Source organism: Kwoniella europaea, chromosome 3 (assembly GCF_036810445.1).
Source record: "Kwoniella europaea PYCC6329 chromosome 3, complete sequence".
Lineage (NCBI taxonomy): Eukaryota > Fungi > Basidiomycota > Tremellomycetes > Tremellales > Cryptococcaceae > Kwoniella > Kwoniella europaea.
In genome coordinates, this window is record NC_089489.1 from 614474 (window position 1) to 627005 (window position 12532).

General features: G+C 43.2%; 6 protein-coding genes and 1 non-coding gene across 7 annotated transcripts; 2 read left to right on the forward strand and 5 right to left on the reverse strand.

Annotated features, from left to right (window-relative positions):
- Positions 1 to 312: 312 nt before the first annotated feature.
- On the reverse strand, positions 313 to 856 carry V865_008100 (uncharacterized protein; the record flags this gene model as incomplete). Its single annotated transcript, XM_066231839.1, has 2 exons — positions 313 to 742; positions 816 to 856. The coding sequence occupies 2 exons, from the start codon at positions 854 to 856 to the stop codon at positions 313 to 315; spliced, it is 471 nt and encodes a 156-aa protein (XP_066087936.1).
- Positions 857 to 1107: 251 nt separating this feature from the next.
- On the reverse strand, positions 1108 to 3895 carry V865_008101 (uncharacterized protein; the record flags this gene model as incomplete). The annotated part of the gene is made up of 12 exons (XM_066231840.1): positions 1108 to 1434; positions 1505 to 1675; positions 1761 to 1889; positions 1942 to 2513; positions 2574 to 2788; positions 2843 to 2989; positions 3045 to 3116; positions 3177 to 3328; positions 3412 to 3488; positions 3553 to 3615; positions 3683 to 3808; positions 3874 to 3895. 12 exons carry the CDS (start codon positions 3893 to 3895, stop codon positions 1108 to 1110), a joined length of 2073 nt encoding a protein of 690 aa, XP_066087937.1.
- Positions 3896 to 4363: 468 nt separating this feature from the next.
- On the forward strand, positions 4364 to 4919 carry V865_008102 (uncharacterized protein; the record flags this gene model as incomplete). Its single annotated transcript, XM_066231841.1, has 3 exons — positions 4364 to 4586; positions 4677 to 4804; positions 4896 to 4919. 3 exons carry the CDS (start codon positions 4364 to 4366, stop codon positions 4917 to 4919), a joined length of 375 nt encoding a protein of 124 aa, XP_066087938.1.
- A 259-nt stretch (positions 4920 to 5178) lies between these two features.
- V865_008103 (methionine aminopeptidase, type I) lies at positions 5179 to 7433 on the reverse strand (the record flags this gene model as incomplete). The annotated part of the gene is made up of 12 exons (XM_066231842.1): positions 5179 to 5386; positions 5461 to 5533; positions 5585 to 5699; positions 5821 to 6038; positions 6176 to 6211; positions 6261 to 6285; positions 6354 to 6530; positions 6670 to 6761; positions 6842 to 6967; positions 7036 to 7065; positions 7235 to 7287; positions 7369 to 7433. The coding sequence occupies 12 exons, from the start codon at positions 7431 to 7433 to the stop codon at positions 5179 to 5181; spliced, it is 1218 nt and encodes a 405-aa protein (XP_066087939.1).
- Positions 7434 to 7795: 362 nt separating this feature from the next.
- V865_008104 (uncharacterized protein) lies at positions 7796 to 8921 on the forward strand (the record flags this gene model as incomplete). Its single annotated transcript, XM_066231843.1, has 6 exons — positions 7796 to 7845; positions 7963 to 8047; positions 8132 to 8244; positions 8366 to 8426; positions 8519 to 8629; positions 8757 to 8921. The coding sequence occupies 6 exons, from the start codon at positions 7796 to 7798 to the stop codon at positions 8919 to 8921; spliced, it is 585 nt and encodes a 194-aa protein (XP_066087940.1).
- Positions 8922 to 9215: 294 nt separating this feature from the next.
- On the reverse strand, positions 9216 to 10795 carry V865_008105 (uncharacterized protein; the record flags this gene model as incomplete). The annotated part of the gene is made up of 7 exons (XM_066231844.1): positions 9216 to 9297; positions 9396 to 9628; positions 9705 to 9715; positions 9803 to 9897; positions 10008 to 10177; positions 10311 to 10550; positions 10655 to 10795. The coding sequence occupies 7 exons, from the start codon at positions 10793 to 10795 to the stop codon at positions 9216 to 9218; spliced, it is 972 nt and encodes a 323-aa protein (XP_066087941.1).
- A 384-nt stretch (positions 10796 to 11179) lies between these two features.
- Positions 11180 to 11295, reverse strand: V865_008106. The gene has a single exon (XR_010725605.1). It is a non-coding gene; the product is annotated as a 5S ribosomal RNA (ribosomal RNA).
- Between the last annotated feature and the right edge of the window lie 1237 nt (positions 11296 to 12532).

Genomic DNA, 12532 nt, shown 5'->3' on the forward strand with positions numbered 1-12532 from the left:
TACATTTATTGAGGTCTTACACTGGTCGGTCGGACGATCTCTATAACGTACAATCACAGTGCTTCAGCTTGGCTTAGCTTATACGGAAGGGACAGTAAAGTCAGTGGGTAGCTCACTCACTCGCTTCACTCCGGTTGAGAATCACTTCGTTTCATTTGTCATATCGGGCTGAGATCAAGTTTGCAAGTCCATTGGTGATGCCCCGAAGGAAAACTAGCATCAAACATATAAAGTCTGATGAATTGGATTGGATTGGATTGGATTGGATTGGATTGGATTGGATTGTCGATCATCCAGTTATCTGTATCAGCTTTAGTATTCCAATGTCTGAAATCTGAAGAGAAGGTGACCTAAATAAGTGAATATCTCACAAATATCGAATAAATCCAATCGAACTTCAATAGATGGTCTCTTTGTCGATGACAGTGATAGTGTCGTAAGCTTAACCGGATCCGTCATCTGCTTCTCCCCCTCTCCGACTTTATTATGAATTCGAATTTCCACTTGACCCTTCTCAAATGAAGTCCCCTCGTTTCTCATCGTGGTGATGTGCATGTCATATACTCCTTCTCTAAATGAGATTTCCAATTCCTCTTGTATAGCCTCAATTTCGGTTTCAATAGGCGGAAGCGCAATCACCTCCTTGATGATCGGCTCATCGTTCTCATTGGCGTGCGCACTTGTACTTTTGACTGGCGGAGAAGGGATGGTAATCACTTCAGCTGAAGCCGAAATAGTATCGCTGATGCAGTATGATATCAGTCTGATTGACTTGACGAAATCGAAATTGAGTCAAAACCTCGAAGGAGGCTTACCTCATAGTTGATGTTACAGGGACTTCCAAATTGGTTCTCATAATGGTATGATCCTAATTATATGTCGACTGTGTACAACTTATATTGAGCTGAATGACAGCGATGCGAGTTATAGAGCTTTACCACGATGTTGATGGCATACCAATGCTTTATACCGAGTACGACTGCCCAAGAAGAAGGTTCATACGACATCCTTAATATACCATACGAAGCATTCTTCGTACTTCAAGCGCAAGCAAAATCTTACTGTACATTTTCATACCAATTTACAAAACCTTATTCCATGGTATACCTAAAATAACAAATCCTCTTCAGCACCTCTAGGTCTAGGTATATCAGTCTGATAACCAGCTCCACCACCATTAACAAATTCCAGATCACTCAATTGACCATATACGTCATCTGATATCCCACCTCCTGCCGCAGCAGAGGGAGAAACAGGTGACTGGGCGTTATTGGCAGGAACGGACGATACAGGTCTGGCAGGAAGGACAGGAGGTGCTCGAAGAGCGGAAGATGACATTCCCGAGCCGGAGGGAGTGATCAGGTGTCGTTTTGACGAAGCGTTCAAAGCGGGCGAATCGGGTAAATAGCGAGCTTTGGCAGTTCGGATGAATGTCTATATCATTTCACATCTATTTAGCCATCAAAAACGAGTGCATCGAACCGTTCAGAGACGTTTGACTCACGTTTGGATTCTTGTGATATATACTTCCCAAAGTACCTGTCTGCAATAGCAGTTGATCAAGCATTCCCTTGTCCATCCTGTCTGTTTCGGTGGAAATCACAGGTTTCTCAGAAAGGACGATATCCCTCGCAGCGGTTGGGTTGGAAGTGAGCAGACGCCAGTACATGAAGCCCTGCATGAGCGTCCCATGGTCAGCTTCTTCCACATGTGCCTAAATTATACAAATGGAAATCTCTGGAAATCGTTGTATCACTCACCCTATCTCTCAAATCCGGATTATCAGCTTCTTCCGTTGCTAATTTTAGGACTTTTGGTAACAACTCTTGAGCAGCAGTAGGTCTTCTGATGAACAGCTTCACGACTGCAGTAAGAAGGGCCAATTGGACCTATCACGTTGTGTCAGTACAGATACTCCTACTTGTGTGATAGACCACTCACCTCGGCAGGTTCTTCCTTGAAAGTAAAAGCAAAATCCTCCAACAGCTCATCGGAATTTTCGATCCTATCGGAATACTGACCGATAATCCAGATCATCGAAGATTTCGCTTCTGGCTCGTCCAACACATCCAAGTTCTCACATAAGGTAGTGATGATCGATTCATATTGATTAGGGTATCTTCTAAATATATCTTTAATCACCACTATAGCCTCTTGGACCACATAGGAAATCTTTGTTGCGATAAGGTTCAAAAGCGTTTGAATACATTGGTCTGAAGCTGATGAGATCTTGATTGCCAGACGACCAATGGACCTTACGGCTTTTCTGACGAAATTAACATCAACTTCTGTAGAGTATTCCTTCAACTCTGCTAATACCTCTGAGACGTTCTCTTCGCGGGTTAAGCGATACATGATTTCAAGTTTGGCCAATTTGACGTATATCGGATCGTTGTATTTACAGAAGAAGACTTTGACTTCGTTCTGCAATATACCGGGACGACGTTGGATGATCAAGAGGATGTTTCGTAGACCGACGTATTGCACTTCGGAACCGGATGACAAGAGAGTAACTGAACAGAAAATGCGATTAATTGTGAGCTAGTAAACCGGCCGAGGAGGAATGAGCTCACCTAAAGGAGGACCCATCTTTCTTTCCAATACCCTCATCAATACATCGTCCTCCATGTAGTTCATGAGATACAAGATGACCTTGATCGTGGTCAGTACGACCGCACTGTTGGCATGCTGTAATCTGACTGATATACGTTCGGCAAGTTGTTCCGCTTCGAGATGTGTTTGAGGTACGAAGGATAGCAAGGAATCAAGAATGTAAATTTGTCCCCATCTACGTACTGTACATCAGCAATGTCTGGAGATCTTTCATTGACAGATAACTTACTCTGAGCATTCCCCTAGCGCAGCGACGAGTTTTCCTGCCACATTCCCATTCAGTTTCAATACTATATCATCGCCTCTTTCTGAGACTTCCACCAATGCAGCGACGCAATTAGCCACGACAGTGGGGTTATGATCCGCCAGTAAGTCTCTGTCGGGTCAAGATCAGTATGGTTCCATTCTGGATTGCGATACTTTCAGCTCACCTTAACATTCCTACGAATCCTTCTCTTTCCACTACCTTTCGTCCCGGTTCCGAAGCGTATAATTTTGCGACTCTGGGATTTACATATTTGCGTTCAGCCGGGATGACGATTGGATGACGATAGCTGACTTACGCTATTGCAGCTGTTTTCCTAACATAGGGGTCTTGGTCCTGAAGAGCGTGACGCAATGGATCGACCAGCGCTTTGACAATGGCTGGTAACGGAATGGAAGACATCGTTCGAATAGCTAATCCTCGAATCAGGGGGTTACGATCCGCGCAGTCCTACAAATTCCGATATCAAGTATGATGAGCATAATGAGATTGGCTTACAGCAACGGAAGAGCAGGTAGGAAAGGTTCACTTACCGATAAAAATCCACCTATGGCACTGGTTATTTCCTCCGGTCTCAGTCTCCCGTAGTTGACCAAATACAAGTACACCACTAAATTTTACCATATGTCGGTCAGCTATACCTTCGGATACGGTCTAAGTATGGCGTAGCTCACTCTTCTTGATCTCCAATACCTGTATCTGCATACACTGCACGATGTCAGGGAACAAGGGTGACACTATTCAATATCCAAGTCAGCTTAACCATTCACAACTTGTAGTATAATGGTAATGAGGTAAGTTCACTATCATTCCCCATCGTCATATTAGCTACAATCTTCTTCAAAGCTGTCTTCTTCCTCAGGAAACCTTTATCTCGCTTATCGTTCGCTCCTCGTAATTCATCTCGAAGCTCTTGGGCTTTACCCCGGGCTATGAGGGCGAGGGTGAAAGTGAGTGTCAGCTAGCTAGGGGATATACTTTCATGAATAGCTCACTGAATAATTTGGCATCAGCCATGCTGTATTGTCTATTGATCTATTGAGATTGTAATGGTAGAGTGGACGAGGGTCGTTTTAGGGTAGTGTACATTCGTAGTTCTATGGCTTGCACAAATGATTTTCCAGTCTGATCCCTCCAAATTTATGCGTTCCTCTGCTCGCTCGTTGCTATGTGTGAGACAGATTGATCTCTCGGCTGATCGTCCGAGGTATTTCGTATAGCTATCTATAATTGAGATTGGATACGATATACCATTGAACAATAAGAATGGGCTTTGTTGTCAACAGGTCCTTGGTACGAGTAGCTCACACTCACACGCGTGCACTGACCCCCTCGGGTGTGGGTTACGTCATCACTTTTTACTGGTTACTATGAAATCAATTTACAGCGAATTCATTCGATGGGTGAGGATTTACTATCTTCCATCCCTCATCTACCCTATACACACCTGCAAATCCACTTGGGATCAGAATAGTGTCACTCAGAATGTTTTCCCCTCGTCTACGTTGCCTCCTCAACACCTCTACCGTCATACCCAGATCATCCACATTGACATCATCGGCATCCCGCATAAATAAATTCCAATCCCAGTTCCGATCGTACTCCACTCCCACTCCTACACCACCATTAGATAAAGGTGAACAAGCGATATACGATAAGCTCAAATCTGCTTTCCCAGGTAAGAGGCTAGAAGTTCAGGATGTATCTGGTAAGTCGAACCCGCTAGTCTAGTGGACTGCTTGTCAGGTCCTGTTCGTGATCAGATCTCAGATCAATCGATTGCTGACTAATATTTTAGGAGGATGTGGTTCATTCTATGCCATCTTAATTTCATCGAACAAGTTCAAAGGTCTATCTACTATAAAGCAACATAAGTTGGTTAATGCGTGTTTGAAAGAGGATATACAAGGTATACATGGTTTACAGGTGGGTGGACAATAGGAACAAACACCAAATATCATCCACTAAAATCGATTTGAAATGGATTTAATTGCTAACATGTAAATTCCTATATCAGCTAAAAACTATACCTGAGGAGTGAGCGGCTAGCAAACGAGACAAGAATATAATACGGCCAAAGAATGGAATGGGACAGAACTTCATGAGCGTATACGCAAATACGATCAAGGCGGATGAAATGTACTGTATCACTAAACATATCATATCTCTCAACATGATACCAAGGTAGTAGAGAGGCAGAATCTTGTTACATATGCAATGCATAGATAATCACATGTCCACGACACATAGTATATTACTAAGACACTCATCCCTATATCCATATGAAACCTCGAGCACCCCTAAGACCCATTAACATGCAACTCTTTCACACCTTCTGCAGCTTCTCCAGTGGGAGTCCCAGCTTCAGGAGTTTCATCTCCCTCGTTAGGCGTCGCAGTACCATTCGCGTGGGCTTTCGATTTCGACTTCTTCTTTTTCTTCTTGTGTGAGCTGGACGAGGTGGTCGTGGGTGGTCGAGTAAGGATTTCATAGCCTGTTTCAGTTATCCTATATCACAAACATTAACATATCAGCTTCCTTCAGCGCCGATTATATTCATCGATGGAGAGAGGTGAGCTCACAGAATAGTCTCTTCGAACTGAGCAGACCTTCTACCATCTAATGTCACAGCCGTCCAATCATCCTTCCAGTGATCTAAACAACTGCGTCAGCTAAGCTTGGCCATCATTTACGAAATGAGCTCACCGAGATTGGCTGTACCTAAGTTGATCATAGGTTCGATGGTAAACACATGTCCAGCTTCCATCTTACCCGGCATCTTCGATCCTCCATAATGTACGATATTCGGTTCACAGTGGAACTAAGATATAACATAAATCAGCTGACCAATCTCCGACTCAGATACACCCTCCCCACTCACACCCCTCATCCCCTCAACTCTCCATTCCTCTGACGACCAGATAAAGTAGATATCCACTCACACGCTCATGTACACCATGTCCGGTATATCTCCTAACGATGCTATATCCTTTCGGTCTGACAATCTCTTCAATCTTATTACCGATTTCTCGATATGGTACACCCGGTTTACATATCGCTATAGCTTCGTCTACAGATTTCTTCGTTGTAGCTATCAAATCGGCAGATTCGTCGTCTATCTTGCCGACGGGGTATGTTGCATTGAGATCACTGTGGAAGCCTGTGGTATTTTGTTAGAAAAGTCAGCTAACACGGTTGATCACGACCATTATCAGTCCAACTGACCTCCGTGATCTGCAATATAGCAGGTATGTCAGCTTGAAATTATAGTGCTCTCACAGGATCTTGGCAGCTTACATAGCGATACATCCAGATTGACAATATCTCCTTCCACTATAGCACACATGTCAGCAACAAGTCACAAAGAATACCTGCAACTTACCTAATGGACGTTGATCAGGGATACCCTAATGTGCAGATCAAATATCAGCTTCCCTATTACATTGATTGATCAATGCAAGAGGCGGAGACTCACATGGCAGATGACCTCATTGACACTTATACAAACACTCTTGGGGAATTTGGCATAGTTCAGCGGACTGGGATAACAGTCTCTATCGATACATGCTTGATGACAGATCGCATCTAGCTCGTCGGATGTTATACCGGGTTTGATGAAAGATGCTGTGTAATCTAATACTTCTCGTCCGAGCTGATAGAGGTGAGTGACAGGCGTCAGTATCTAGATCCTGTATAGAACAAGGTGACTGGTGATACAAGGTCGTTACGCAGTACGGACAATTTACGGCGACAAGGTGGCAAAGAGAAAGCGTCACTATAACACAACATACCTTACAAACATATCGCATAGCTTCTATCTCCTCATTATTCAGAATCTTAATCCTTTTCTCCCTGGTTGATTCAATAGCCGATACACCTTGAGCTGTAAAGACCTCACATCTATCAGCATCACACTTACCACGAGAAGATAGTACTAGAAATGTCAGCCTCAAGTGGACTTACGATGATCTGCATAATCCGGTCTTCTAATATGAGGCGGCACGACCCTCTTAGGTGATAAGGGATATACAGGACGTAATGTTCCGGTGAATTTGTAATTTCTCATACTTGGTGGTAAAGTTGATTCTTCTATGTACACATTGATCATTAGTCTTATAAATCATTACTTTGCAAAGGACTTGGAGATGAGAGCTCACTATTGGCTTCATTTTGAGCGGCTAGCTGGACTATACTATGTATAGCTTTATGGTTTGTCTAATTAGGACTTCTCATCAGTTCTGACTAAGGGCCAATGTAAAATTCGGATTCATGTGATAGCTCACCCCTAGACATCGGAAGATGAGCAAAATCAGCTGCGATCATCATGATCTCGGTGGGATGACAGCTGATACTTACAGTTCTTCTTGAAACAATCCTGATCACAGAAGAAACTACCCGCTATGCCCAATCTATCCCATCACAAGTGTTAGCACAGCATACGACCATTTGACTGAACATGTCCATTGATGCTGAAAGAGATGTACGCTTACTTTTTGCAATTGGGACATTCCAACCTCGAGGCTTCCTTCTCACCACATCCAGCACAAGTGGTCATCTCTGCGATATCTTTCTTCTCTTGTTGATGATGATGGAGATGGTGTGGTTGAGAACGAGACAAGAGAAGAAAGGACAAGCTAAAGAGAGAGAGAAGGAGAGATGTACGTCTGGGACTTTACAACTTTACCGGTATTTTCCGTATCACGTGATCCGACATCTAACCATCTAATTGTCGATAACATCGAGCGATCAGGTAGGGTACTGGTAAATCACATCGATCCGTAGATATACCTTATACAGCTGGACGAGAGCACGACTGCACGACCGATAAGAACGGAGACGAGACGAGATATCCTAAGTCATTTACCGGAGGAAATTAGACCGATAAACTCACAAATCCAGAATAGCAGGTTAAATTAGATGTCAAAAGCAGGTTCATTCTTCCGTCATAAGGGTGTCAAGGATGCTTTGTGAGTTTTGGTATCACGTCTGTGAATCGATCACACACATTTTGAACCGATTTTGCTCTCATATGATGATCGATATGTGATTAGTTGGACTGAAGTTCTACACGTTGTCTTAATTAGCCGAGTCCTAGCTTGGGTACCGGTAGGAATATTCTTCACCAGACATGTATATTCCCTAGCGAGCGTAACGGGAGGAAGTATGCAGGTGAGCGATATCACCGTCGTTCCTGTACTTGATTGTATCCGTCATTTGTGATTTATACTGACGATGACTTGTTGGAGTAACTAGCCAACATTCAATCCAAACTTGTTTTCTTCACCATTACATCACGATGTTGTACTTCTCGAACGATGGTCTGTGGCGATAAATAGATTTAGGAGAGGTGATGTGGTGACATTATGGTGAGTTTTAACCGAAACTCAACTCGATCTATCAACATGAACATGCTCCTGTACACGACGACTATCTGTCACAAGTCGTCGTACCAACCAAGCTCACCATATATTCGTTTATCCTTCGTAGGTCACCCCAGAATCCCGAATTGTTAGCGACAAAAAGGATAGTAGCGTTAGAAGGTGACCTGGTGAGCTCTATCTCTCTCATTGTAGAACATATTACCGTTTGAGATACCTTGAACATGTATGCTGATATGTATGGATATATTGTATCTATCAGGTAAACCCATTACCTCCCTCACCGCCTACACCAATACGTATCCCCCCAGGACACTGTTGGGTAGAAGGAGATTCGAAATACCAAACAAGGGATTCAAATACGTATGGTCCGGTAAGTCAAAGTCTTTACTCTAATCTCACTACATACCACCCTATCGCATTGAATATCCTAATAATAAAAAATCCCCTTGCGATAATCATTTGCTGATCTGACAACATGTTTCGTTGTTTCAACGCAGATACCCCTAGGTCTGATCACTTCTCGAGTAGCGTACATCCTCTGGCCATGGCCTCGAAGGGGTATCGTCGATACTGACTTACCGACAAAGTCGAAAGGGAGAGTAAGGACATTGGGTCAAAGTTATCTGCAGAGTAAATTTGGTGAAGCCTTGAATAACGATTAGAAAAGGAGGAAGAGGATCGTTATTACCAATACTGGGTAGAATGGTAGAGGCGTCTCTTTTCTTTCTTATCTTAGAGACGAAGTGGATTATTTGTACTATTATAGCATTTTCCCCAAGATTATCATCACACCTCGCATTGTTAGCATTTCCAGATACATCATTATATCTATGTTCATCTATATATGCTTTTCTATACTTGTCACGAATATCTAAATGCACAAACTAGACATAATAACTCCATCAATGCTCCCCACGTAGATATTCCCTTTTCCCCAAGTATGTAATCACCCCTTCTTATACACTCACGTTCTCACCTACTACACCATATATATCCGTTCGTCTTTGTACACCCAACGGAATCTGACTTCTCGTATCCCTACCAAACAAACAAAAAACGGGTCAACCTCTCCGTCATTACATTCCCTTCATTTCTCAGATGTAAGGTAGATAGATATTAATGAGATGATCACTCACTTGACTACCTGATCATCAATCTCAACCAAGAAAAACTCGCCTTCTTCCTCATAAACCCTCTCAACCTCCTTATCTTCCCCAGGAGGCGTATCATCCACACTTCGCAATCTACCTAATTGTTTACCCCATGGATCGAACGCTATGGATTCTCCCCATGAAGTTCGTTTGGGATTATGTGCGCCGTATTGCGCTGAGGCGATCACGTATGATTGGGATTGGATGGCCTGGGATCGCTGGAAGATGAAATACTCTGGTCAGACATGTTGAACTATATGAATGGAAATGTGGCTGGGTCCGGCAGAAACTCACGCATAAAGTAGCTTATCAAATAGAAAGCCAAAAACGAAAAAAAGATCAGTATAATGAGGTATAAGATCCAGTTCTGAAAAGGTGAAAATAATACTAACCCCAATGATCACGTCCAGTCTTGACCATAAACGCAGAAGGAAACAACAAGGTAGTTGCACCGAGCCTAGTGAGTATCATCGATAATTCTGGGAACCTAAAGCAATCTCAGCACATTATATTTCCAATGCAAAGGTAAAAATATTAGTGGGTCTATAAGCCCTGGTATTCAGAAGGATTATAGGGTATCGGAAAGTCTATATTTACCTTATATCATAACAAATTTCCAATCCTACTTTGCCCAACCCCTCAATGTCCACTGGAGGGACGACTTTCTGACCGGGGAGTATCCTATCGGATTCGCCTGTTCGCTGAGGTGGGGGGATAGTTCCATCTTCATTGGGTGGTTTGGTCAATTCGACATCGTATAGGTGGAGCTAGAACAGAAGGTGAAAGAGGTGTGGTTTTAGCTATATCATATATCTTTTGTCTTCTTCCTACTACCCTAAGTGAGGCTCTAGAGGACTCAAACTCAATGAAAAATCAGTATCGAAATTACAAAATACTCACCTTTCTATAGTTCGCCTTGACCTGACCATCCCCTCCAATGACTACATGGGAATTATAAAACCTTTCTTCCTCCTCACTATCCGGTCCTTCATGTATCCCCACACTTATCGTCACACCCAACTCTTTCGCTGTCTCCTGCAGACCTAGGGTGTAAGGATGTCGAGCGAGGGGTAAAGACAATTTACGAGATTCGGGGAAAGATTGGTTGATGAAATCTGATGCTTCAGGTAAGAATATCGCCTAGATCATGTAAGAGTAAGTATGAACGAGTCAATTAGCAGTGTAACTCCAGTGTTCGACAGACGCTCAAGTATCTGGTAATATTGTATCGTATGCAATCTCACCTTCGCACCTGCTTCAGCAGCTTTCTTAATCACTTTCCTCGATATCTCCAAATTATGTACAGGGTCAGCAGTAGATCGGATTTGAGCTACGGCAATGGTCATCTTCGTACGAGCATAAGATGTGGATGGTGACGATGACATGATGGTTCTTGATAGTGGTTGTGGTCGGATACGTGAGAATAGGGTGTTGAGCATGAGGAGAAGAGTCAATCGTAGACAGGATACTATACTGTAGATAGATAGATGGATCGATGAGCTGCCAACTGATGTTGAGAGATAGTGCTCTGCGAGTAAATTGCTCAGTTGCGTGACGTGATGGATCTTGAACCATCGGTTAAATCCGTCATTCAGCAGTCATACCCAGATTTGGATCAAGTGCTGACTGTGACTGGGTCAACAGTACAGTATGATATCGTATGTATGCATAGGTCGTCTTCACAAAACACGAGAATCAACTTGCTTACATCTACACGTCCTTCACAGCTCAGGCGAGCAAGATCCTCATACTAAAAAAAGTATCTTATCAACTACAGCGCTCGAGATTCCCAAGTTATCCCCTAACCATGGTACTGATCGAGCGATATCGAACTTAACTTCGCAGAGCTAACGGGATCCGGTAGTTTATCGATTCTATAACCGTAGATGAGAGAGAGGGTTGTTCGTATAGCTGGACCAAAGGTTAGGAGTAAGAAGATGTCCTGTTTTCAATATAGATATCTAACGACGTCTTTCTGTTTGTAGAATCTACAATTAGGAATTTCCAAGCTAAGGTGCTTCGTCGGACAATGACTCATTATCGGGATCTCATATACATATAAGCATTTCGGTCAATGGCCATGGTTGACAGGTAGATGTGATGGACGGTATGAACCTCCTTTTCCTGCTTGTCTCCTCTTGTCTTGCCTCGGCTCGGTGGCTTGCAGGCTTGAGCTAGAAATTAAATTCGGTGTCGAGAATCACGTTGGGCGTTTGGGCATCGTGCATTGTGCATCGAGCGTCCAGCAGTACAGTTCTCGAACATGATTGGCACCCTATGTAGGCCAGTGTGCACATCCAGACTGTAGAAACACGACCATTTAGCTCACCAAAGATACACTGTGATAACTAGCTAAAAACTAGTTCCGAGCATGTTGAGTTGAACACCTGCTCGCTGCCTTGCGATAGCGTAGCCTAGCTGGTCTAAGATTAGCTGGTACATACAGAGTAGATTCAGGATCACTTCAAAATTCCGGAATCACCTGAAAGAACCCTTGTGTCCCAAAAACAAAAACTCTAATTTGGTGTTTAGCCGATCCTTGTCCCTGGAATGCACGCGTACCAAAGACCACCATTCCTTCCGATTCTTGACGTGTCTTATCGGTTGTGCAGATGTAATCGATAGAAGAAAAACCATTCCTTATGCATGGTACATCAGTTGGTACATCTTCATCTTTGTGGGTATCTGGCCATTAACCATATCAAACCTTGCTTCTGCCCTTTGGAGTCTTCCTTCATCTCCCGATCGTTCTTTTTGTTTCCTCTGTGTACCTGTAACTATTTACCCGTTGGAATCTGTTCTCCTCGTTCTTGTCTGTTGGTCTGTGATCCAGAAAGTCGAGGTTGGGAGATAACATAATCTGGTATTATTGCACACCCATAACAAAAAGCCCAGACTATATCTTCAACCTGACATTTGTGGAGTATCATATGTTCGTAATTGGTGGTTGTATTTCTTTTGTTGGCCAACGAGTATAACGGCATACTCGTATCTTTGGTGACTATCCTCCTCCCCTGTCTTTTCTATTTTTAAGGTACTTACTTGTCCTTCTTCACCTTCTCTGTATTTACTTGGATCTGGTTGTACGTTTTGTTGCACCCTACGTCGATCTCTATCGTTCT